Source organism: Talpa europaea, assembly GCF_964194135.1.
Source record: "Talpa europaea genome assembly, chromosome: 1".
NCBI classification, from domain to species: Eukaryota; Metazoa; Chordata; class Mammalia; order Eulipotyphla; family Talpidae; genus Talpa; species Talpa europaea.
The window spans coordinates 75,743,680-75,767,689 of NC_140073.1; the positions used below are offsets into that span (position 1 = coordinate 75,743,680).

The 24,010-nt window shown below is 33.9% G+C and overlaps 1 protein-coding gene across 5 annotated transcripts in view; it reads right to left on the reverse strand.

Moving 5' to 3' along the window:
• The window catches only part of DPP10 (dipeptidyl peptidase like 10), a gene marked incomplete at both ends in the record, with an annotated part of 1,271,390 nt that overhangs the window by 435,173 nt on the left and 812,207 nt on the right, over positions 1 to 24,010 (reverse strand). For all 5 annotated transcript variants that reach the window (XM_084246025.1, XM_084246024.1, XM_084246023.1 and 2 more), the window contains one exon: positions 2,972 to 3,086. In XM_084246025.1, coding sequence (XP_084102151.1) covers positions 2,972 to 3,086 — 115 coding nt within the window. The remainder of the gene's footprint in view (positions 1 to 2,971; positions 3,087 to 24,010) is intronic.

Sequence of the window (24,010 nt, forward strand, 5' to 3'; positions counted from 1 at the left end):
GATCATTGAATAGTATTCCATGGGTGGAGGACTGTGGCACTTCAGTGTTGGGGAAACCTATGGTGATGCTTCTGAGGGGAGAAACCCTATAGAGTGAAAAAATATACATGGGTGTCTAAAAAAAAATTGAAAAAACAAACAACAATGGAAAAGCCCAAACTAATGGTCTTGATGCACATTCTAGTCATCAGAAGCATAGGTTAAACTGCTTTTCACAGACTCATGATAGAGGCAAGAATAGATACACTCAGAGTGTGCCCTGACTTATGAACTCAAGTGTGGGGCCACAAGCTGTTAATCTTCTGGCATTATATTTTGTCCTGCTGTTTGACTTGAGGCCATGAAGAAGATAATGTAATAAAGGTGGATTATTTGCTCATAATTCAAGCATATTTCTCGCATCATCGTTACAATTACCCACATCATCAATTTATAGAATCTTTCAGACTCTTGGTAGCATTGAGTTGACAAAGAGTAGTGTAGAACATGGTTGTTCTGCTTCTTATAACAATACCTTTTCCACTCCAGCATACCTTTATTTTTTCATTTTAAAACATCACTGCCAAAAATAATACTGAAATAAAAAGACATCTGAACATGTGGTATGTGAAATATACATAGCAAATTGTAAGTACAGCTAATAATTGTTACTTTCATAGCCATAGTTAGTTTCATGTGAAATTAAGCCTTTGGTTAGAGATGTGTGGTTGTGTGGTTTGTGTAGTTAGGAAAGGAGACTGGAGGAGATAGGCATAAAGCATAGGAGTGCAGTACAGTGCATCTACCATAGCACTTACAATATTGTTAAGAACTCTGGAATTCTCTATGCATGAATGAATAAAGAAAGAAAGGAAAAAAACATTGAAAGACTAACTTCAGTTTAAATAATTATTCCTTCTTCATCTGTCATAATTTAAAATCAAAATCTCAAATCTACATTCCATAGAGTCTATAATTTTTCTTGTAAATGCCCTTCATAGAATTGTTTCTGGTGGTCAATAAGTACTGAATGATAGCAATAAGAAGAGGACTAATAGCAGTGCTTGACACTATACTAAAAATTTGGGCTATATTATTTCCTTTGTTGCCTCTAATAGCCCTGTAAAGTTGGTATTATATATTGCATCTGTACAAGTGAAGCATGGGATAGGTTAAATAATTTTCCATGTTCAAGTACATTATATATTCAAGATTTAAAACAGGTCTTGGTCAGAGCCCTTCCTCTAACACATGAATATGTGCAGAACAAAATGAAGGCAACTATCCTCTGTTTTTATAATGGGGCAACTTGGAAAGGGTTAAGAAAAGGAAGTTTAATTTAGTAACCGGCCCACTTTATAAGGTCTTTGTTATATCAAACTCCCAAAATATCATTGTGGCTTCAGAAACTAAAAGGAAAATCTGAGAAAGTGAATCAGCAGTTAAAGGGTACTAGAAACTGAATGGAAGAAAGTTTATGAGAAACATAGGCATTATGGCATCAATTTTCTCCATCTGATTAATAGTCACCAATGGAAGGCAATAAACCTGAGACATTCATTTTTTAATAATTGTGCTAAAATTCTTATGTTGAAATGAAACACTATGCTGAACATAAGCTCATCTACGTTTAACAAAGATTCTTGGCATTCTGCAGCAACTGAAAGCCAACACGTTGCTAGATTACATTGTACTGCAGATGTACAAATGAGGTAGTTAAGAGAGAGTTCCTGAAGAGAATGCTCGATAAGTTGGCTTTAACCAGGGAATTTTCTTTTCTTTCTATTTAAAAGAAAATTTCTCTCCCCTTTCCCTCCTCCTGGCTCCCTTAATTTTGTTCTCAATGTCTTCATTTGTTAAATAACAACTGCAAACTATATTTTGGGCAATTTATACATTGCAAAACCAATATTTTTCAGAGATGGTATAATTCACAAGCAATTGATATTGCAGTTTGTATAATTAGTCACCATAATTAGTTGACTAAATGACTATGAAAGAGAATTTCTGTTAATCACATTTTGGACATGAGAAAGTAAGTTTGAAATGTTTAAGGAGCTCATATATAATAAAGCGTAAAGGAGTGAAGTGTGTGTGTGTATACATGTATTTCAATACATACATACAACTACATACATATGTATACATAACATTCAATAACATGCTGTAAATTTTATATTATCAGTTGATTTCTGGGTTAATTCAACCATATCCCAGAAATAATTCTTCCATTTTTTTAATATTGATCCATATATAGGTGTCCAGTCTATGAGAAAACTAGTTGGGTGGGTTGTAATAGCATGCCAAGTTAATTTTTTTCCTGGAAGACAGTTTGGGGAATTTTAAAAAGTGGACAATTTTTCTCTGTCTTCCTTATTAGAATCTACTAAATAATAAAACTTCTCAGTGCTAAAATAATCTCCAAAGAAGAATAAAGTCTTGATAATTTATATACTAATGTTGCACTCCTTAATTTAAAGAATATAGTCCAAAGATCATTGCAAGGACAATTTGGAGAGGTTCCTTAAAGAGGAAAAAACTGAAAACATTGTAAAATCCAGAGGAAGAGATGGAAAAATAATGAAGATGCATCTAGAACCTTAGCTCACTCAAATTCTCTCTTACCAAAGTTATAAACAGTTGGGCTGTCACCTACATACAGAACTTCTAGATTCCACTGCCACATCTTCAACCCATAATAAAAGTGAAATATCCCCTGACAAACATGTCTCTAATTGGCAATAAAGCCCATAGAACTCCTTGGCATTCTCAACATATATCTTTACATTTCAGCTTCCTCAAAATATCTTACATGATATTTGAGGCATAGAATTACTGTGCCATTTGCAAAATGTCTGGTTATGCAATTTGTTTTTATTTAAACCAATGCTAACGTGTCCTAAGATACCACATATGGCCACCTTCTTAAAGCATTTGAATATGAAATTATCATCCACAATAAAATCATAAGACAGGAATAAAGACAGATTACCTGGGGTTAAGAGGATGACTGACATGGTGATGAGTGAGCATACAACTAAAATCACCAGCAGGGCAATAGCAATTCCCTTCCAGTTTCTCTGAGGAGGGCTGTTACTTCCCAGTTCCTACCGAGATAGAAAAAAAAGTTTCATAATTATACATGCTCCAAGAGAAATGTATTCATGAAAAGATGATTCAGTGCATGGCACAATCACAGTTTGAAAGCTGATTAGAATCCATTTCCTCTTTGGTATCTCATTTAATTATTCAAAGGTGCATATATTATAAATGACTACCTTTGGGGGGGCAATATTATTTCCTTAAGACAAACCAGCAGTGTTATGCCTGCTGTACAAAATGTTCATAGTGTTAAAATACATTAACTATAAACACTAAACAATAGTCAAAAAACTCTGAAAAACAAGTATGGAAATACAGTGTGTTCATTTACATTTTTTCTTGCTACAATGGAACCTACAAAAATGTAAATACTAATATTCTTAAAGTACTAGAGAGTATTTTTCTAACTGGATAAGAGGAAAAAAAATGATTAGAGATGGGAAAATCATTCAAAATACCCCTCACTGAGGAGCATTGCACCTATGTCAACACAATAGGTCCTTTTTTAAACAGTTCCCCATTCATGAAAATCAACAGAATGCAGTAACTAAATTAAATGAATGTTTTTATATCAATGGCTTATGATGTCCTGTCCCTGGGTAGCCTAAATGATATTGGCAAGAAGGTAAGAATGATGGAAAAGGATAAACTTGAGCATCTCTCACACCATAGAGTACAGCTTTAAATGAAAAGGCTCCTTGAGAAATATGATTCAGATGATCTGTGTTCTCTGTTGACTAAATGTGTGTGAGCATAAGTCAGCAATGCAAAGGACAGACCACATTGGTTTGAAGTAAATGTCAGATTTTCTTTGCAATACAGTTTATAAAATACTGAGCCTCTCATTTCTTTTTCCTACAGCCTCCACCAACCTCTATTCTACCTTTCTCAATAAAGTAATTTTTATTCAAAAATAGCTAAGTGATTTGGGAACAAATGTAATAAGTCTTAAAGGCACACAGTTTACAGTGTGCACACAAATCACCCAGAAATTCACAGGGCTATCTTGCTTTAAGCAAAGATATATTATGACCCAGCAGCATCACTGCTAGATACTTACCCAAAGAAAATGAAAATGCTGATACAAAAATATTTATGCACTCCTATGTTCATAGCAGCTTTATTTATAAGAGCTACAGCATGGAGTCACGGTAAATACCCACCAACATACCACTGGTGAAAGAAATTGTGGAAGATATACAAAAAAATATAAAACTATTCAGGTATAAAAAAAAGATGAAACAGTGCCTTTTGGGTCAAAATGGATGGATCCTGAAGTGATCATGCTAAGTGAAATAAGTCAGAAAGTGAAAGATGGTGACCATGCAGTTTCACTTATTTGTGGAATATAAATTAAAAGAAAATAAACTGACAGAGCACCAATGAAAATGAGTCTTATACTCTGTGCAAAAACATACTGACTAGTAAGGGCAATAAGGGAGGAGAGAAGAAGAGTTTGGGGAAAGAAGTGAACAGGAGATAGGCACTGAGATTTTGGTGGAGGATGTGCACATCTGGAAGTGAGACATTGCATTCCCCACATTATGTAGTTATGTAAATGACTGATAAATTAATAAAACTTGAGAAAAATAAATTGATAAGCAATGGAGGAAAAAGAAAAGTAGAAAAAATATTTTAAAAGTTATAAACAGGTCCCTGTGACTCAGAAAAAAGCATTGAGGCAAATTTTCATATAGTGAGGCTGACATTCAACTATGCCATAAACACTTCATATTTAAGGAAATAGGTCCTTTGCAAGGGCAAGCAGAAGCCATGTATAGGAGGTATTTCTCTCTTCCCCAGATCAATCACTTTACATTTGTCTTTCACTAATGTACCAAATTTAACGGGAGTAAATTCTTTTTTAAATGACTTGTTTCACAACACTGTTTTTGGGCTGACTAATGCACACATCCAACAACTCTATTCCTCTTGTATTTGGTTAAAATTTCCCTTCACATTTTCCACATAAACCAAGACACTAAGCCCCAAACATTATAATGTTATTACATTAGATTAACAACATCAAGACAAGCAATAGCTGTTTTAAGATCATAAATCTTGTTCTAGAATGCAAGGTTACTGTGGATTTCTAGGCGTGTTCCCTTGTCACAATCTGTATAGCTGATGATCAGTTATCTCTACATTAATGCCCTACTCCAGAACTACTCTAAATGCAGAATGAATACTCTGGTTTCTCTTCAGATCGTATAAATCTTTCGCCTTTTACTAAATGCAGAATGATAGGCTAGAGAGCTCAATTCTATTAATCAAAGCCTACAATGATCACAAAGTTGTAAAATACTCATCACAAAAACTAAGAGAATGAAAGAAGGGGCAGCAATAAATAGGAAGTGGGTGCCTGGGTCAAGATAATAAATACTTTCATATTCATTAAATGGAAGGGAGATGAGTCAGATATCATTGGTTCACAGCGTAAGCAAAGTTAAACAAATGGGATTTAGCAAGTATAACTGAAGTCTCAGTCCAGTAAAAAATCAAGAGTAATTTATAATTTTAAATAAACTGATTTTGATCTTTACTCATCACTCAAATTCAATGCAAATTATAGAGAAATGATTTCAGAATGTGCTTTTCAGTATTTGAATATTATGTAATTATGTAACGTCAACTAGACACTGTCTTACACACTAATAATAACTTAGATCTCTTGCTATGTGTTTGTTGTATACTGAGTGATTTACATACATAATATCTTTTAATCATAAAATCAGGTGATATTACTAATATTTTCACAAATTCGCAGGTGAGAAAAATGGAATAGAGATTAATAAATCAACTTATTGATAATTAATTGGAGATTTCATGTCCCAGACTATAAAGTATGTCTTTAGAAACCACACTTTTAACCAACATAATATTCTTTTCTAAAACTAAATATTTCTCAGGTAAATGTATGAATCAATCAATAAATGAATGAATCAAGGAATGAACTGGACTCCACCTGGTTAGACTTAATAACTGTTATCTCAAAAAAACATAGTTATATAAAAACTATTCTGATTTTTATACTGATTTCAAATAAATTTATAATTTCCCAGTTATGGACGACGGGAAAAAATTCACAATTTTAATAATGGTAAAACCTGGTTGAGTTGCAAATATTTTGCTTTTCGTAAAGCATGCATGTAAAAAGTGTGGTTCCTCTAAAAGGACTCACCAATGCCTAAGACAACTTCCAGTCCTTGTTTAAGATCTGTGGACTCAATGAACTCTTACTATAACTCTCCTCTTTCCATTCACCTTACATTCTGTTACTGCAATAACACTTTAAAGTGTGATATTACATATTACTTTATTTCACACAGTCCTTTAATGTACCTACTGTTATCTAAAGAATTGATTGCAAATGTGAGTCTAGGATAACAATTGTTTTATATCCAAGTTCCAGCTTCTTGAACCAGTTTGTTCTCCTTGTGAGAAAGAACGCTGTACCCCATACTGCTGACCACAGTCTCTCATGTGTGCCTCAGATACTTCATCCTTCACGTCACCATTCCATTCCTAATTCTTTTCCATTCAATACTTCAAATGCATCCAATTATAGACACTGTCAATCATTTGACATCCTGCTCAACAGTCTGTTCTCTTGGTAATTTTCCCTAATTATGCAAACCAGATGCGATTTTCCTTCCTCTGAACAACTTGACTAAAATACATTGGACCAATGTGATTAAATCCAACTCTGCTACCTAATAACTATTTGGTTGAAACATGTTTTATTGTCATTTTGCTGAGCCTCATTTTTTTAATATAAACTAAATTAATAAAGATAACTATTATTAAATGTTTCAGACATTAAAACAAGATATTTAAACAAAATTCCTACTTCAATGTACTGTAAGAAAGTTCACAGTAAGTGAATTGATTAGAATATTCTTCCTCATTATTCTGCCACAGGTCATTCTTTCACATTTATTCAAGTCTTATATCAAATACTTCTCTGGGAAGCCTCATTTGACCACCCACTCTAAATAGAATTTCTTATTTAATTCTTTTCCCTCATCCAGTCTTATTTTCCATATAACAATGGGGGTGCATTATATCTCATGTTAAATTTAATCATATATCAAACAATGAAATATATAAAGTGTTCATTTCATCTGTCTCTACTCTCCAGAATGGAAGTCTCATGTCAGAAACTGACTTCATCTGTTAGTCTCTGCTATATATTCCTAGAGTTTGGAACAGTTTTTGGGTACAATCTAGGTGTGTGACAGACAATTTAAAGAATGAGTAAATCAGTGAATGGATGAATAACAGCTATGATGGCAATAATGATGGTGATGATGTTAATGATGGTAACGTTTATAGCCATGTACAAAGAGACATCATATCCCTCCTTAAAGTAAGAATTACATCTTAATCAAATTTAAAAGTTAACAATCTCTGGTTCTCTTAATAGATATTTAGAAAATAACTGTCCAGTTAATAAAGTGATGTAAATGGAGATCTGATAGGTCATAATACATAAACAGAGTCATCAATTAAATATTCATTAATAGCAAACTTTCTAAATGTAGCTACTTGTTAAAGATTAAGTTGACTACAATTATTTTTAGCTTCATTTATATAGGGCTTAGATTTCAAAGCATTCTCTGCTTTTCAAGTTACTTCTTCAATAATCCCCAGCACAATAATTTCTATCGCTGTGGAAGAGGTCTTAATTGGCTTTGCTTTTCAATGGCATCCTACCAGTTGGCACCTGAAAGCAATCCACTGCACCCGACAGGCCCACAGAGCAGCAGCCTGAAAAATGGAAGATGTAAGGAGCTTGCAACTTGATCATTTGGATTCTCTGGAGGTACAACAGAATCAAAGATGAGATATGATATTCCCAGGAGCAGTATGGAGGTACAAGTCCTAATATTTAATATACCACACGTAGAGCTGATTTTGTAAATCAGACCTCCAGTGGAAGAGTGCATCAGTCAAAAATACTTGTGCCCAATTCTAGATGATTCACTGTTGCAATTGTCTAGAGACATGTTGAATCTGAATATGGAAATTAGTATTTCTGTTGTATTTATTTGCAGTAAATTGCTCCCATCAGAGAACAGTTAAGTTTATAAGAGAAATGATGTCCACAATGCACAAATGTATTTTTTCAATCAAACCTAAAACAAATGTATTTTTTCAATCATTCAAGCACAAAAGGGAAAAAACACTGGAAATAATAAGCAGAAAATATTCTAGGATTATATATCATTTCACTTGGCAAAATAAAGAGGGAAAAGCCTAACAAATAGATGAAATTTTCTCTAAAAGGGAAATGAAGGATACTAAATTTTGTGTTTATAATATTATGTTCATCTGGCACAGACATCACAAATAATACAATTCCTCCACGTTAAAAGAGTTTCTAAAAGTGGTAACATTTGAAGGAAGATACAGGGGTAAAAATCATTGAGATGTTGAAAGCATATCTGTAGATTGAGTGTGGGTGTCTTATTAAAAAAAAAAAAATTGGGCCTCCCTGATGGCACAAGTGGTTGAGCACCACACTGTGAAGTTGTCCGCAGCCTCGGCAGCACGGATTCATCCCAGCTGGCTGGCGAGAATCCCACATGGCCCAGCAGACTCCTGTCTCACCTCCTGCTCCCCTCAGCAGTGTATTTTGTCAGTTCTCCTGTTCTGTTCCCCACTCTGTCTCCGGTGAATCCTCTCACACTCCCACGTATCTGGCCTGTACTAGGGTTTTTGTATAAAAATAAATAAATTTTTAAAAGAAAAAAATCTTCAATCACAAGTCTATATTCTAATAACCATAAGGAAGTTTCTTTAAAACATAATTATTCCTACCATAAAAGGAAAATTTAGATGTTCAGGTTTAGGGCCTCCCTGGTGGTGCAAGGGGTTAAGCACCACACTGTGAAGCAATCCGCAGCCTCTGCAGCATGAGTTTGATCCCCGGCCAGCCAGAGAGCAACCCACATGGTGCAGCAGACCTCTCCTGACTTGCCCACTGCCTCCCGCCTCAGCAGCGTACTTCAGTCAATCTGCCTGTTCTGTTCCCTACCCTGTCTCTGATGAATCCTCTCACCCCCTGCATTTCTGGCCTGTACCCCAGCTCTTGTATGCATAAATAAATAAATTTTTAATTTTTTTTTATAGATTTGCCAGGTTAAAGTACTGCATTTAATACATTGCTTAATAGTTTCTGTATATTGTACAATGAAATTTACTTTGGACATTCAATCATTATTTCTTAAAAATTGAGATTCAAATGTGGAGGGATAACATAATTGTGCAAAATTTGGAACGCAGAAAGGAATCAAGATGAGTTTGGCATTTTTAAATTAAGTGTAAAGTATGTACAAAAATTCACACATAAGTGGAAAGTTCAGAAAAATGTGTTTTTTTTTCTTTCTAGCAAAATAATAGTTGATAAAATTTACAACCTGAAATAAACCAATAAATATAAGAGTTTGAGATAATTTTTAAGGAGCTCACCAAATGTATAAGGTTACAGATTTTGCCTCAAAAAGCCCATAATTCCCATATCATGTAAAATAATTTTAGAGTAAATTAAAAGAAGAACCCCGTTTTTTATTAGTTCACATTGTCCCAATAGTTCGTCTGAAAAAGACAGCACATAAAAATACATTAAAATTCCAATTAATAATGATGAACATGTAAATATACTAAATAAAATTGAAGCAAACTAAATGTATTTTAATATAAATAATAATTAGATATTATAAATAATGTCTACTACTAGGAGATACAGTCATGGGTCATTACAACAAATTACATACAAATCAAATAAGAAAAATAATTATAGAGATTGTTTCTCCTATATAATTTGCATTTAATACTTAAAACCTTCAGCTTTTTAAAAATTGCTTATTTTACTCAAAGCCATTCACATTTTCCTTAGTTATCATGCTTCTGTAATTGGAGGACAATGAGCTTTTTAAGGTACAAATATTTATGTTATCACAGGTTACACATTTTTTAAAGTTACTTGTGTTATAGATTTGTGCTGTCATTGTTCATAGGCAGTGCTGAATCAGTGCTGCTCAAAGAATGAACTAAAAAAAGCAGTTTTAATGTCACCTGGGAACTTGTTAGAAATGCAAAGCAAGAATCTTATTGCTGTTTATTTTACTTTTTAAAATTCTGATTTGGTTTTATTTATTCACCATTAATTTGTTTATAAAAGAACTGACAATTATCTCTTTTGTAATTTGACATTCATCACTCCCCAATAATTATAATGGTGGGTGTCATACTCTAGATGGAACATCACTAAATTAAACAAAGATGACAGCTATCATCAATATATAATGTAGCAGTAATTTTACATTTCTAGTTATGTGATTTAGAGATCTGGCTGAGTATCTGTAATTCTGAACATGTTTGGGGTTCAAAACCACAACCAAAACCATAAAAATGCAATTAAAAAATCAAACAAGCATCTGATATCAGCAAGATGGCAGACTAGAGAGCTCCAGGCACTCATTCCCCCCAACAGATACATCAAGTAAACAACTAAAGACTGATTAAAATAGCTTTGTGGGGGATTGGCAAAGTAATCAAGACTCTGCAACAACCAAGCAAATGCCAGGAATGTCTGACAATAGATACAGAGATGGTGGCTCAACTTTCCAGAGAGCCACAGGACACTGTACACACGCGGGGATTACCTTGCAGGGCTGCTGAGAATGGCATTTAATTTTTTTTTTTCCTACCACTCAAACCTGTGAGAGTACATATTAAAATTGGGCCTGATGGCAGAGTTACTGGTGAAGCAGATGTCAAGTCTGCAACTCATTAAGATGCTGTGGCATCTAGGTCAAAGACAAAGCAAATATGCAACACAGATGTATAAAAATAATTCAGATGAAATTGGAGGCATGGTTTGGATCTCAAGCTGAAGGTTTGAATGCAGAAGCAGTTGCTGTGGAACATAAAAATATTAGTGGTTCTGTAGATGTGCAGAATATGTGGGTAAAAAAAAAAGGCAACATAGTAAAACACGTAAGGCCTGGAGAAGAAGCAGGGATAAAACTCTTAGGAAATTGAGACATTTAATATCAGCCATATAAGCAGGGGAATCAGGGTAATTGCAGAAGCAAGGTCCAAGGAAGACAAACGGTGCAAAAAGGCATGCTAACACTAGGTTTTCATGCTGGACTGATTAGTAAACATCTCCCTCCACATACAAAGACTAAGAGAGGTAGCTATGCTTACAAATGCCCATTTTTCAACAAAAGTTCTCAAATCATGCAAAAGTACAGGGAAACATCATTCAAAGGAACAAAAAAAATCCAGAAATCTATTACTAAATAACAAAGTTTGCATAGTTATTGAGAAAGACTTTAAAACAACCACCTGAAATACATTCTCAGAGTTAAAGGCTAAATAACTTGGGCAAAAACCCAAAAGGAAAAGAGGATAACAAAGTGTCACAGAGTTTATGTGGTGAAATAATAAAACTCCCCAAATTTGAGATAATATATGAATGTGAAAATATCAGAAGCCCAATGAACTGTATTTAGAATAAATCCAAAAAGATCCACAATGAGACACATTATAACCATACGATCAAAAGCCAAAGACAAATAGAATCTTGAGAGATGATAGAGATGACTTTTAGATGTTGCTGAACATATTTTGAAATACTGTTTGAAATAAAAAAAAAAAAAAAAAAACCCTCTGGATCCTTCCCAGATCGCCTCAGTGTTCAGGGTCAGGGCAGGCCCAACAATTTATTTGAACAGCTCTTTAGATAATTCAGGCATATGCTACAATTTGGCAAACATTCTCCTTGGTCAGTGCTACTCTAAGAGTGCTCAAAGTCACCCTTGAGTTCATATGAAAGCAAAATTATTCAGCTCCACTGCAAACATAATGCATATCAGGGAAAAAGCTGAGAAACCGTTGTTTTATTAAGCTCTCCAGATGATTCCCATGCACACTAAAGTTTGAGACCCTTAACCCTAAAGATTTCTGTCTTGGGGTGATATAGTTTTGGAATTACTAAATCTCTGGACCCTTCCCAGATTTTTTCGAGGCTCAGAGTCAGGGCAGGCCAAACCTGCCTGACCTGTTTCAGCCTCATAAGGATTTGATGGAGGAATTATGGCTTAATGGCTTTGGAGTGAATAATCTGGATTTTAATATTTAATTATCTACTCAAGAGCTCTGTTACATATACAATTTGCCTAATCTGTTATAATTATAAACCCAACTGGTAGTGCCTGACAGCAAATATGAAGTGTTCATAAACAATTTGGTCAGATGCATTATCCTCAGTTTTATGTACTGAGAGTTAAGAGGTATTTAAATTTAAGGAATGCATTTCACCCATATGAGGAGTAGGAGGTGAAAGATTTACTTGTATCTGAAATCTAAAGACAAAAGATATCTTAGGAGTTTCATTCACTCATCTCAGACTTCAAGTTTGTGTTTTAAAGAACAGTGAAATAATCTCAGTTGTTTATAACCTGGATCAATAACCCTAAACAACTGAAGTTGATTAGCCAGCATGAATTGCTAATAAGTCAGTATCTTCATGTTTTGATTCAGGTGAACAGGTTGCAAACATAATCTGCTAAGACTAGTTCCTAAAGTTTTAGTATTTTAATAAAAGAACTTCTTGGCTAGGGAAGATTCCAGTCATTTCCATTATAACCACATGGCCCAAAACAGTGTTTTATACATGGTGCCTCTACTCATATTTATATAGTTAGTTATAAAATTTATTTATTATGCATATAAGAACTGGGGTGTAGACCAGAGGTGTTGAGGTGAGAGGATTCACCAGAAATAGTGGGGAGCAGAACAGGCAGATCCACTGAAATACACTGCTGAGTGGGGCAGCAGGCGAGACAGGAGAGGTCTGCTGGCCCATATGGATTGCTTCCTAGGCGGCCAGGGATCTAATTTATGCTGCAGTGGCTGGTGACAGCCTGATAACTCTGTGTCTTTAACCCCTGAGCCACCAGGGAGGCCATCCACTCATATTTATTGAATATATTCATATGACACTAAGAAGCAACTTGTCGACTTTGTATAATATTTTATCTTTAACTTGCAATTACTTTAAGGATTATAATTCCTAATTTTCAATACTCAGTACAATAGCTAGAAAACTAATTTTATATCAAAGTGGGGTGTAATACTAACTTGACTAAATATTATCTTATTTAATACAGAATATTTATTGTAGAGATACAGAAAATAGTAAACTGGTATGCTGTGACCACATTAATAATTGTTTGGGTGATATAAAGGTTTCATTTTTAGGCATCAAACAGAAATAACACTGCATGTCCAAATAATGCCATTGGGCACTGCCTGATACAGTCCTCATGGCACAAAACTTGTCTTCACTTTCCACTTTCTAGATAAAACACAGTCTCACTTTGCTTACAAACTAAACAGACGTGATAATAACAACTCACATATGACAATTGTGAGTCTTCCAAGAATAATACAAGTGAAAATTGTTCATATACTATTTACTCTGATCAATTAATTCACGTTTATAATCATGTCTTTCAAAGTTGAAAAAATTATGTAATTGTACCTGATTATTTACTTTCATTGGATCAGAAAAAGTAAATCTTTTGAAACAGTTTTAAGACTTTTATAAATTATTAAATAACATATTGATTTTTCAACCTAAGTATGATCTCAGCCTGTTGCTAAGGTAGATGTCAATTTATATTGAATGAAGAAGAGAAGAAAGAAAGGAAAGAGGGAGGGAGGGACAAGGAAGGACTCCCGATTGGGAAGAGCAATAATTCATTTAAACATTACAAGGAAAGGGCCCCCCCTGGTGGCGCAGCGGTTGAGTGCTGGGCTGTGAAGCTGCCCGCAGCTTCTGCAGCTCCAGTTAGATCCCTGGTGGCCAGCGAGGGTCCCACATGGCGCGCAGACCTCTCCTGCCGCCTGCTGCTCCCCTCAGCAGTGTATTTCATCAGACTGCCTGCTCTGCTCCCCGCTCTGGCTCTGGTGAATTCTCTCACCCTCCCACGCTTCTGACTGTACCCAGTGCTTGTATAAATAAATCTTAAAAAAAAAAACAACTATAAATTAAAAAAAAAAAATTACAAGGAAAAACAGAACTCATAGTTATAAAAATCCAACAGTGTATATTAAGATAGCAAATGTGATAGGAATCCAGAAAAAAAGAGATCCCTGGGGGATAATAAATGCCAGATAAGAAAAAAAAAAAAAGAGTTCGACCCTTTTCAAGTTGATCTGGAAGAGCTTGAAAGACAGATGAGGTAACACCAGACTGAGAGAAACCCATTCCTTCTTCTGTCTTCAAGTTGAACAAGGTACATTCAATATGCTTCATTTTTTAATAGCTAGTGAAAAACCTGCAAATTGCCTACAAGTCAAACAACATTCCAAACAAAGGTTAAGAAAATAGGAAAGCTATCAGCAAAGGATGACTGCTCAAAAAGAGCAAGTGAGGCTATAGCTTCAAGCTAAGTTCAGAATGAACATTATTAATTTGCTCTTCATAACACAATTGACCTTTAGATGCTGTTGAGCATCTGGGGAAACTTTTGGCAATTTACCAGATCTCCTTATTTTAACTAACTGCAGCACCACCATCACTTCGCAAGCCAAAAACCTTCCTGGTAAGTCAGCACTGCGCTGGATCTATCTGAGGCTCATCCTGAGGTGGTTGCGAAGAATTCACCTCTTTCAGTAGGAAAGCATTTGGGATTTTCAGGCAGCAAAGCCATTATCAAAATAAAAAGAGGCATATTTGGGACAGCTCAAAACTTATTTTTTCCACATATCATGTATCTTTTATTTATTAACTGAAAAATAAAAAGCTTTAAGCTGAAAATTAAGCATTCATTTCCTTATAATTTTCAGCTCTTGTGTTTAAACAGTATGAATAAAGTACAGTCATTTAAGTTTAAAGATAGCATTTGTGTAGGAGAAAATACTTCTTAATCCTGCTTCACATACAGGAATTTAATATTATGAAGAAGCACTATAGGTAAGACATCAATTTTACTTTTTTTTCAAAATATAAAAGTAGAAATTAATAAAATGGGACAGACAGGAGCTAAATGTGCTTTTAATTTTTTTTTACCACTTTGGCTACTAAAATATTAATAAATACCATATAGAGATTTTAAAAAGAAAGAAATAGCAAATTATATTTCCACTGTGGTTATCAACATCCCCATGTTATTTTTTATTAAAAATGTTAAAATACATGTGTATTTAAAATTCTCTTCTACCTATGACAGTTATAATCAGTTTCAACACATAAATATTATACATACACAATATGCAATGGAAACAAAAATAAATAAATAACAGGTTTTGACCTTTTAGTTATAGCTGCAATAAGGTATCCTGGCTATTTTTCAGAAAGCCTATGAACCAGGAATAATTAAATAAATCCAAGGTAAGTTACACTTGATCTGCATAAGTATGCATCATGCATCATTTGTGCTCTGCTTAAAGGATTTCTCTGCCTGAAATTTTTGTATGGATGAGTAAGGCAATTACTCGCCTCAAAGCCAGTCAATGTTTCTATTCATCTGCTGAAGAGAGTCTTCTTTTTCCCTAATCTTTGTGAATACAGTAGCCAGTATTTGAAGCAGTCCTCAGAATGTCCTCTCAGTACTGCTAGTTAAAAATAGACCATCCCCCCCTTACTCTTTCACAAGAAGTTTGCTTTAAAGGTTTATTTTGCCTGAATTATTAGACTTTGGTTAGGTTTTTAAAAATCTTAATTTGAACTTTTATAATTCTGCATTTCTAATCTATTTATTCTCACAGAGAAATTAAAATTCTATCAACTTTATATCTGTGTGGAGGAGATGAGGAATGGCAATCCACCTGCCAGGAAGAGACAACCAACTTCATGTGTCTGCTTCCTGGACAATCATCACTGCTTTGGCCACATAATAAATAAACACTGATTCATGTTGTGGTGATACTTTTTAGTACAATAAAACATTCTAAGAATTTGTGGATTTTTAAAGTTGTCTCAAATCAATCATAAAATATATTGATGTAAATATTCCATATTCATAATCACAAATGATAGGTTTATCAATATAGACCTAGTCACTGTTCATTCTGTTAAGCCTTTCAAAAGAAAAGTTTAAGAACACTTCTTCAGGCGCACAGACCTCTCCTGCCACCCACTGCTCCCCTCAGCAGTGTACTTCTTCTGTCTGCCTGTTCTGCTCTCCACTTTGGCTCTGGTGAATTCTCTCACCCTCCAGTGTTTCTGACTGTACCCAGTGCTTGTATAAATAAATAAATAAATCTTAAAAAAAAAAAGAATACTTCTTCAAAGAAGGAATGTTGTAAATATCATTTTGGAAGTCCCTTCCCAAAAAAAGCAAAAAATAAAGTAGAAGGACAGGACGAGAGAGAGTGAACAATGCAATAATAATCCTGCCAGAAAGAAATTTATAAAACCTAATCTGAAAATAAAATCTACTTGATAGCACATGAATTCCATGGAGGTGAATATAACTACTTACGTTCATTGCAACCAGTTTCAAAAAAGCCTTATGCATACTTATATCTCAATGTGTATTTGGTAAATCAATCAATCTCTAAAATCTACTAGTCCCAGCCCTGTGATGATGATGGTTAAGGTAAACAAAGTAACAATTTAATGTGCATACACTGAAAAATAATAACCATAATAGGTTAATTAACAGCTCCATCACCTTAGATAATTATCATTTCTTTTTTGGTGATGAGAATATCTGAGATTTCCTCTGTTAGCAACAATCAAGTATATAACAGTATTATTCGTCTTTTAGCTGAAAATTTGCAGCTTTTGTCCATCACCTTCCATTTCCCCAAACCCTAGTCCCAAAACCACCAACCACTCTGTTTCATTAAGTTTATTCTTTTGAGATACCACATATAAATTATATCGTACAGTGTATGTGTTTTTATGTCTGACTGATTCCATTTAATGTAATGCCCTCGAGTCCACCCATGACACAAAGAACAGGATTTACTTCTTTCTCATGGCTAAAAGATATATGTATATATGCATGTGTATATGTATACATATGAGTATATGCATGTGTATGACTATATAGTGTATATCTTGGTTTTGAATAACATTGCGATGAATACTGAAAATGGGAACGTAGATAGCTCTTTGAAATACTGATTTCATTTTCTTTGATTAAATATACAGAAGTGGAATTGTTGCATCATTCGGGAATTGTAATATTTTAGGGTACCTCTAGAGTGTTTTCAATAGTGTCTGTGCTAATCTACATGCCCACCAACAGTACCATGGCTTCTCTTATCACCACATCCTCATATACAACTGTTATCTCTCATCTTTTTGATAATAGCCATTCTAACAGGTATAATATGGTTCTCATTGAGGTTTTGATTTGCCTTTCCTGAAAGTTAGTGATGCTCAGTATGTTTTCATGAAGTTCTTGGCCATTAGTAGGTCTTTTTGGAATAAAGTATATTTAGTTCCTCAGTCCAATTTTTAATTATATATTCTGGATATTAAAGGCTTATCAGATATATGATTTGCAAATGCTTTCTTCCAAGAACAGGTATGTTTCTTCTGTTATGGTTATCTATATTAGAAAATTATTGTTCACATCTTTACTTTGATTAAGCAGTCAGAATAAAACAAGGAATATCAAAGAATTCTTTCCTTCAGCAAGAGCAGAAGTTTACCTATGCCCATGTTGATTCAGATTTCAGTGATCAAATATGAACTTCATAAGATCTCTTGGGATATACAAATATAGCATAACTGCTATATAAATACAGCATAACAAATATAGCATAACTGTCCTCTTGGTCTTGATCTTCTCTGTAAAACTCATTTCTGATTCCCAATCTACCTCTGATCTCCACATATTGGATGCATTACTTTAGTACTGCCTACTACTAAGTTTCAGAGTTTCTGAACAGCTGAACTTCCCTTTATCCTTTCCCTACCAGGAGCTTGTCCATGGTACCAGAGTAATATATAAAAGGAAGCACTGCTTTCTTAGAGTGAATCATTAAGATACAGAACTGGTGCCAGTCTGCAATGAAAGACACTGCCTACATCCCATTAGTATATTTAGAGGAGCTGATCAGTAATCAAAGAAAGAAACTGCCAGTAGTGCCATCCCTTTTCTGGACTATTCTAATTTTTGAGATAAGGAAATGTCTATTGAAGAAATTAAAGTATAAAGAAATATTATGTTTATACTATTAAATATCATAATCGTAAACTTGATTTTCCTGCTCTGATTTTATGTACATCAAGCAACGTTTTGATGTTCATGTGGCTTCCCTAAAATTTGAGCCAACAGGGACAGAAAGACCTGAACAGAATGGCCCAAATCCTGTAAGCTGTAAAACCATTTTTCGTTTCTTTATCAATTTATACCTTGTCACTTTGGCTTATCTGAAATCTCTGTGCACTCAAATAATGTGAATGTGCACCAAAGTGATAAATATTTAATATGATTATCAACAACAAAATATTTGTACTCCAAACCTGAGTGTCAGATCTTGTACCTAGAGAAATCCATCAAATGTAAAGCCTAGCATTAGAAATGTAAATAAATCTTAAAAAAAAAAAAAAAGAAATGTAAGTAGACAGTCAACTTCACTGAGTGAGAGCTTGACCTGGGCATTTACCTATCTTTGAAACTTTTGCAATAGATAAATTTCCAGTGTTCAGCAACAGCACATCCTAAATGCATCATGTGAAAATGCTTAGGCCCTTAATAAAAGCAATTTTTTTAATTTGATGCCCACATATTTAGGGATTTCAGGAAATAATTATTGGTAAGCCACATATATGTGTGTAAATACACATACACACACACACACATTATCAAGGTTATGAGACCTGAAATGGACGAGTCCCTTTGAAGGACATAGCAGAACAGAAAGGAGAAAAATTGAACACTTTTTATCTAATGAGTAAGTTAAAATATGGTGTTTTAATGTAACTATAGATTCAGTATGGACTAGTGAGCATTATAGATTTTTAACATTGTCTTGGAAGCCTTACTTTTTTTCCCCTAACATTGTATCAAGAAAATATTAAACATACAATAAAGTTGAAAATACAGTGACTACTCATTTACCTAATAGGTAGATTTCAGAATTATTATTTTGCTACACATAGTATTAATGTTTTTAGGTGAAATTTATATAGAATAAAATCTACAAATCTCAAATGAATCAGGCATCATTACTTTCCATTCACCTTAAATTTTTGGGAAAAGTCCTTTGACTCCTACCCTTACTGCACTTTTGATACACATGGTTATTCCATTAGCCTATTTATTCACTCCCTTAATAACACCATGAATAGTCAATTTATAGTCCTGCATTTTCTGCCTTTCCAGAGTGATGAAATCCAATTATAAAACTCTCATCAATTCTTCTAGATCACAAATACATACTAGCATTTGCACTCATGAAAGTCTCAATGAGATTTTAGCAAACTCTTGCATAGACTATAATGGATTCATAAGCAGGAACTGAAACATGATAGATTGCTAAAGCACAATTAGTTCATAGTGTATCAGTGTCATGTGACTTAAAGAAAATTCCTGACAAGGATTTGTACACTATAATTTCTTTGCTATGAAAAGCATGACAAAATTGGCTACTTTCTCAATAATCTTACTCATTTTTAATGGGGAGTCAAAACAACAGCAAAAGAAGAGTTTAATAATAAACTACAATTACTTCACTTCCTCTTTATCACCTAACCTATCACACGTAATCTCCACCTTCACCTCCCTTTTTCACATACACCCTATATTCCCTTCTCAAATCTTATTCTAATGGTCATTATAAAGAATGAGTCAATGCTAGTTCAATTCTCAGTATTGAGTGTGTGTGTGTATATATGTATATACAGACATCTATATATATAACACATTAAATTTTATAGGTAAACACACTCAGGAAAACAAATCATATTTAACAATTTCAAACTCAGGGCCTCCCTGGTAGTACAGCATTGTGAAGCTATCTGCAGCCTCTGCAGCATGAGTTCAATTCCCAGACTATCAGGGAGATACCCACATGGTGCAGCAGACCTCTTCTGACTCGCCTGCTGCTCCCCTCAGTGTGTATGTATTTCAGTACATCTGCCTGTTCTGTCCCCCGCTCTGTGTCTGGTGAATCCTCTCACCCCCAGTACCTCTGGCCTATACCCAGCTCTTGTATGCATAAATAAATAAATCTTAAAAAAAATAAAAATAAAAATTTCAAACTCAAAACCATATGTCAATACATGTATATCTTGAAAAGAAAGTTAGTTAAATTTTTCCAATACTACATTTACAACATTAGTATTTCACAGACTCCTGAAAGAATTAAATCCTTTTCTTATTTTGAAGCAAAAATATTAGCACAAAAACTGCATCAGCTAAAAACTCTCCAAATGTTATTAAATACCATTGCTGTGTAAACTTTAACGTTTGCATACCAGTATTAGGGCCTATAACAACTCTTTCTGAGAGTATTTTATTATTAAAATAAAACACTGGGGCTGTTTCCTTTTGCAGTAATGAAAAAGAGTAAATACAAATAAATTAAGACTATGATTTAAGTTTATTTATTAAAGCTAATGAAAAAGTTTCCCTAAATGATACATAACTACAGAATGCATAAAAATTAACATAAATATGTTAACCTGTACAGGAAAAAAAAGTCAAGAAATGAGAGATAGGAAAAATGCCTCATTAACTACAATATATCCTTATTTTATTTCCACCACTACTTTAAGCACAAATTACAAACATAACTATAGGGCAAAGAAAATCAACTATAATGTAATTGCACATGGAAACCACAATCCAAATTGTTCTTGTGTTATATCTGCAGCAATTGCAGCCCTAGGTATAAGACTCTGAGACAATAGAAAACAAGGCCTTCTCTTTTTCTATTCCAAGCAAAAAAAAGAGAAAGTCTGAAAAGAGGACTGACCAATTTAACAATGGTCTCTGCTTGCTGAGCTCAATCGATCTTTAATCCACCAAGTGTGGTGCTGCTTACATGCTTGAAATGAAAAGTGTTTCATCTAACAATGGGATGTCTTTCCTCATTGGAGTTCTATGCAGAGGTCACTGGTGTAACTTGCACACATTCTGAAGAATTAATTTATACTAAAAGAAATTTTAAAATGAACCAGCATACAGAGATAGTCTCATTTTTATTTCTTATTGTATCTTAAGTATTACCTAGTTTTGGGTATATGGTGAGTTACTCCACAATTCCAGTATTATAGACAATTAATCTTTCAGGTCATGCAACAGAGATATAATTCCTTTTATAAAGACAATGAACACAACAACTTCGCAGGTAATGTGTGAAGTGGAGATTAAGTAACTGTGCATCACTGTGGAAAGGCAGGTAGCCAGGACCTGCCCAGTCCCTTGCTAGAGTTTTGACTAAATTCCCAACACTTTGGTTTATTCAATCAGAGCCCATAGAAGGACCAATTTCAAAGTGTTGCAGTAGGGTTTAAATGAGATCATGAGTATTAAGTAATAAATCTTAGATAACTATTATGACAATTAGTAACAACTACACATCAGATGGTGTTCGAACACAAAAATAAGAAGTATTACTGAACAACTGATAAATGGATATTATTATGGGCAATTGTTGCAGCCTGGGCAAATTTTAAAGGAAGGAAGAATGAAGGGCAATGATCTAGAGGAAAAAGTAGAAATTAGTATGTTGCTGATTTAAATATTTTTACCCGATTGGTGTTAGTCTGAATTTTTTTCTCTGTATGGTATCTTAGATATTCAAGTTATAAAGCAAGAAATTTTAACTCATAAGTTTTATATTTGTTACATCTATTTCAGAAGTATTTTATTTTCTTATGGTAACATTGCACCATAGTTTATCTTTTAACAACAATACAATATTTAATTTTCATTTCCTAGTGAGTCAAAAGCTAGTTATATTGGAACAAGTTAACATATTTGCCTCACAGATGACTTTTGTGCCATTAATTAAAAATGCAGGAAAAAAAATTACTTGGTGCCTAAAGGTCTGACAGGCTATGTTTTTACTTACCAAGGCCATTCACAGCTTATAAACAAGACAATTAATAAGACCTTTAAAAGATAATGCATTATTTATAAACTGATGGGCCCTGTCTGTTCAGTTGGCTTAACAGAAACATGACCAGGTTAAACAAATCAGAGTGTTATGGAGAACAGGCATGATGTGAAAGTCATTTGCATTTGTCACAAAAAATTAATAGGGTATATCATTAACACCCAAGATTACATAGAACTACATAGAATTTTAACACCCAATACACTGATATATATATTGTCCTTATTTCTGTGCATTCTTTGCTTATAATTGCTTAAGAGTTGAACACAGTGGAGACAATTGATAGTTATTTCACTTATAATTAAGACATAGTCAAAATTAATTATCCTATGAATATACCCTAAGGAAATGAGGATTTTAGCAATATTCTCGTTGATTATAAACAATCCCAGTCATTTGGCCCATCTCCTACCTGCTAATAGCACCCTATAGACTGGATATAAACATTGACCGTGCAGTAAAAACTTTGCTAAAAATAATCTCTGATCATCACAACCTCTAATAAAATTGTACCATATACCTTCACACCTAAAATAAAAAAAAAAACAAGAGTGACTACTTATTATTTGGACTTTAAACATTCTCAGCTGATAAAAATAATAAATAGCAAATATTGTTAAAATAATTAACATGAAAAGAATTAGTCAACATTGACTTTCATTTGATATCGCATCCCAGTTGCTAGAATTTCAATGAAATTGTCATAAAATGCAAGGTTCCTATTTTCCTATACAGCTTACATGAATACTCTATGTGTTGTTTTCATAGTCTGATGGCAACATGCAAAGGTCATCTTGTTTTATGGCAGTGGGCCAGAATCCCACTGCTCTATGCATATCTAACCTCTTTATAGAAGGACATAGATAGAACCAGAAAAGTAAAGAGAAAATGTCTGTAGCAGATCCTCTTATATTAATAATCACTCTAAGTGTAAATAAGCTGAACTCACCAATCAAAAGACAAAGAGTAGCTGGTTGGATGAGAAAATAAAACCCAACTTTTTGCTGTCTCCAAGAAGCTCATCTCAGTTTCAAAGATAAATATAAGGTCAAAGCAAATGGTTGAAGAAGAGTCCTATAAGCAAACTGGACCCCCCCCCAAAAAAAAAATGTATATATAAAAGGGTAGGGACAACCATTTGAAAACAAACATTGGAAACACAACAATAACAGTTGCTATGCCAACATACCACTTTCACCTATGCAGAGATCAACCAAACAGAAAATAAAAAAGGAAACAAAATCTTTAAGTGCAAAATTCAGACCACATGGGATCAATGGACATCTATAGGGCACTGAATCCATAAAAAGACGAGCACACATTCTTCTCAAGTGCACACAGCACTTTCTCCAGAAAGACCATATGGGTGGATTATGAAACATGTCTACAGATTCATGAAGATTGAAATCATATCAGGCATCTTCTCTGATCATGATATCAGAATAGAAATCAACCACAAAAAGAATGCAGGAAAAAACTAATATGTGGAGACTGAGCAACATTACTGAGTAACTATTGGATTAATCAAGAAATCAGGGAAGAAATTTTAAAAATACCTAGAAACAAATGAAAATGAGAAACAGCATACCAAAACCTATGAGACCCTGCAAAGGCAGTAGTGAAAGAGAATAGGTATACAGGCCCAAATCAAGATTCCAGAAAATGTTCATAAAATAATCTCACCACTCACCTTAAGGAACTAGAACAGGAAAACATAAAAAACCAATAGCCAGTAGAAGGAAAGTAATGATAAAAATTGGAGTATAATAAATGAAATGAAATTCAAATAGTCCAAAAGATCACCAAAACCAAACCTGGCTCT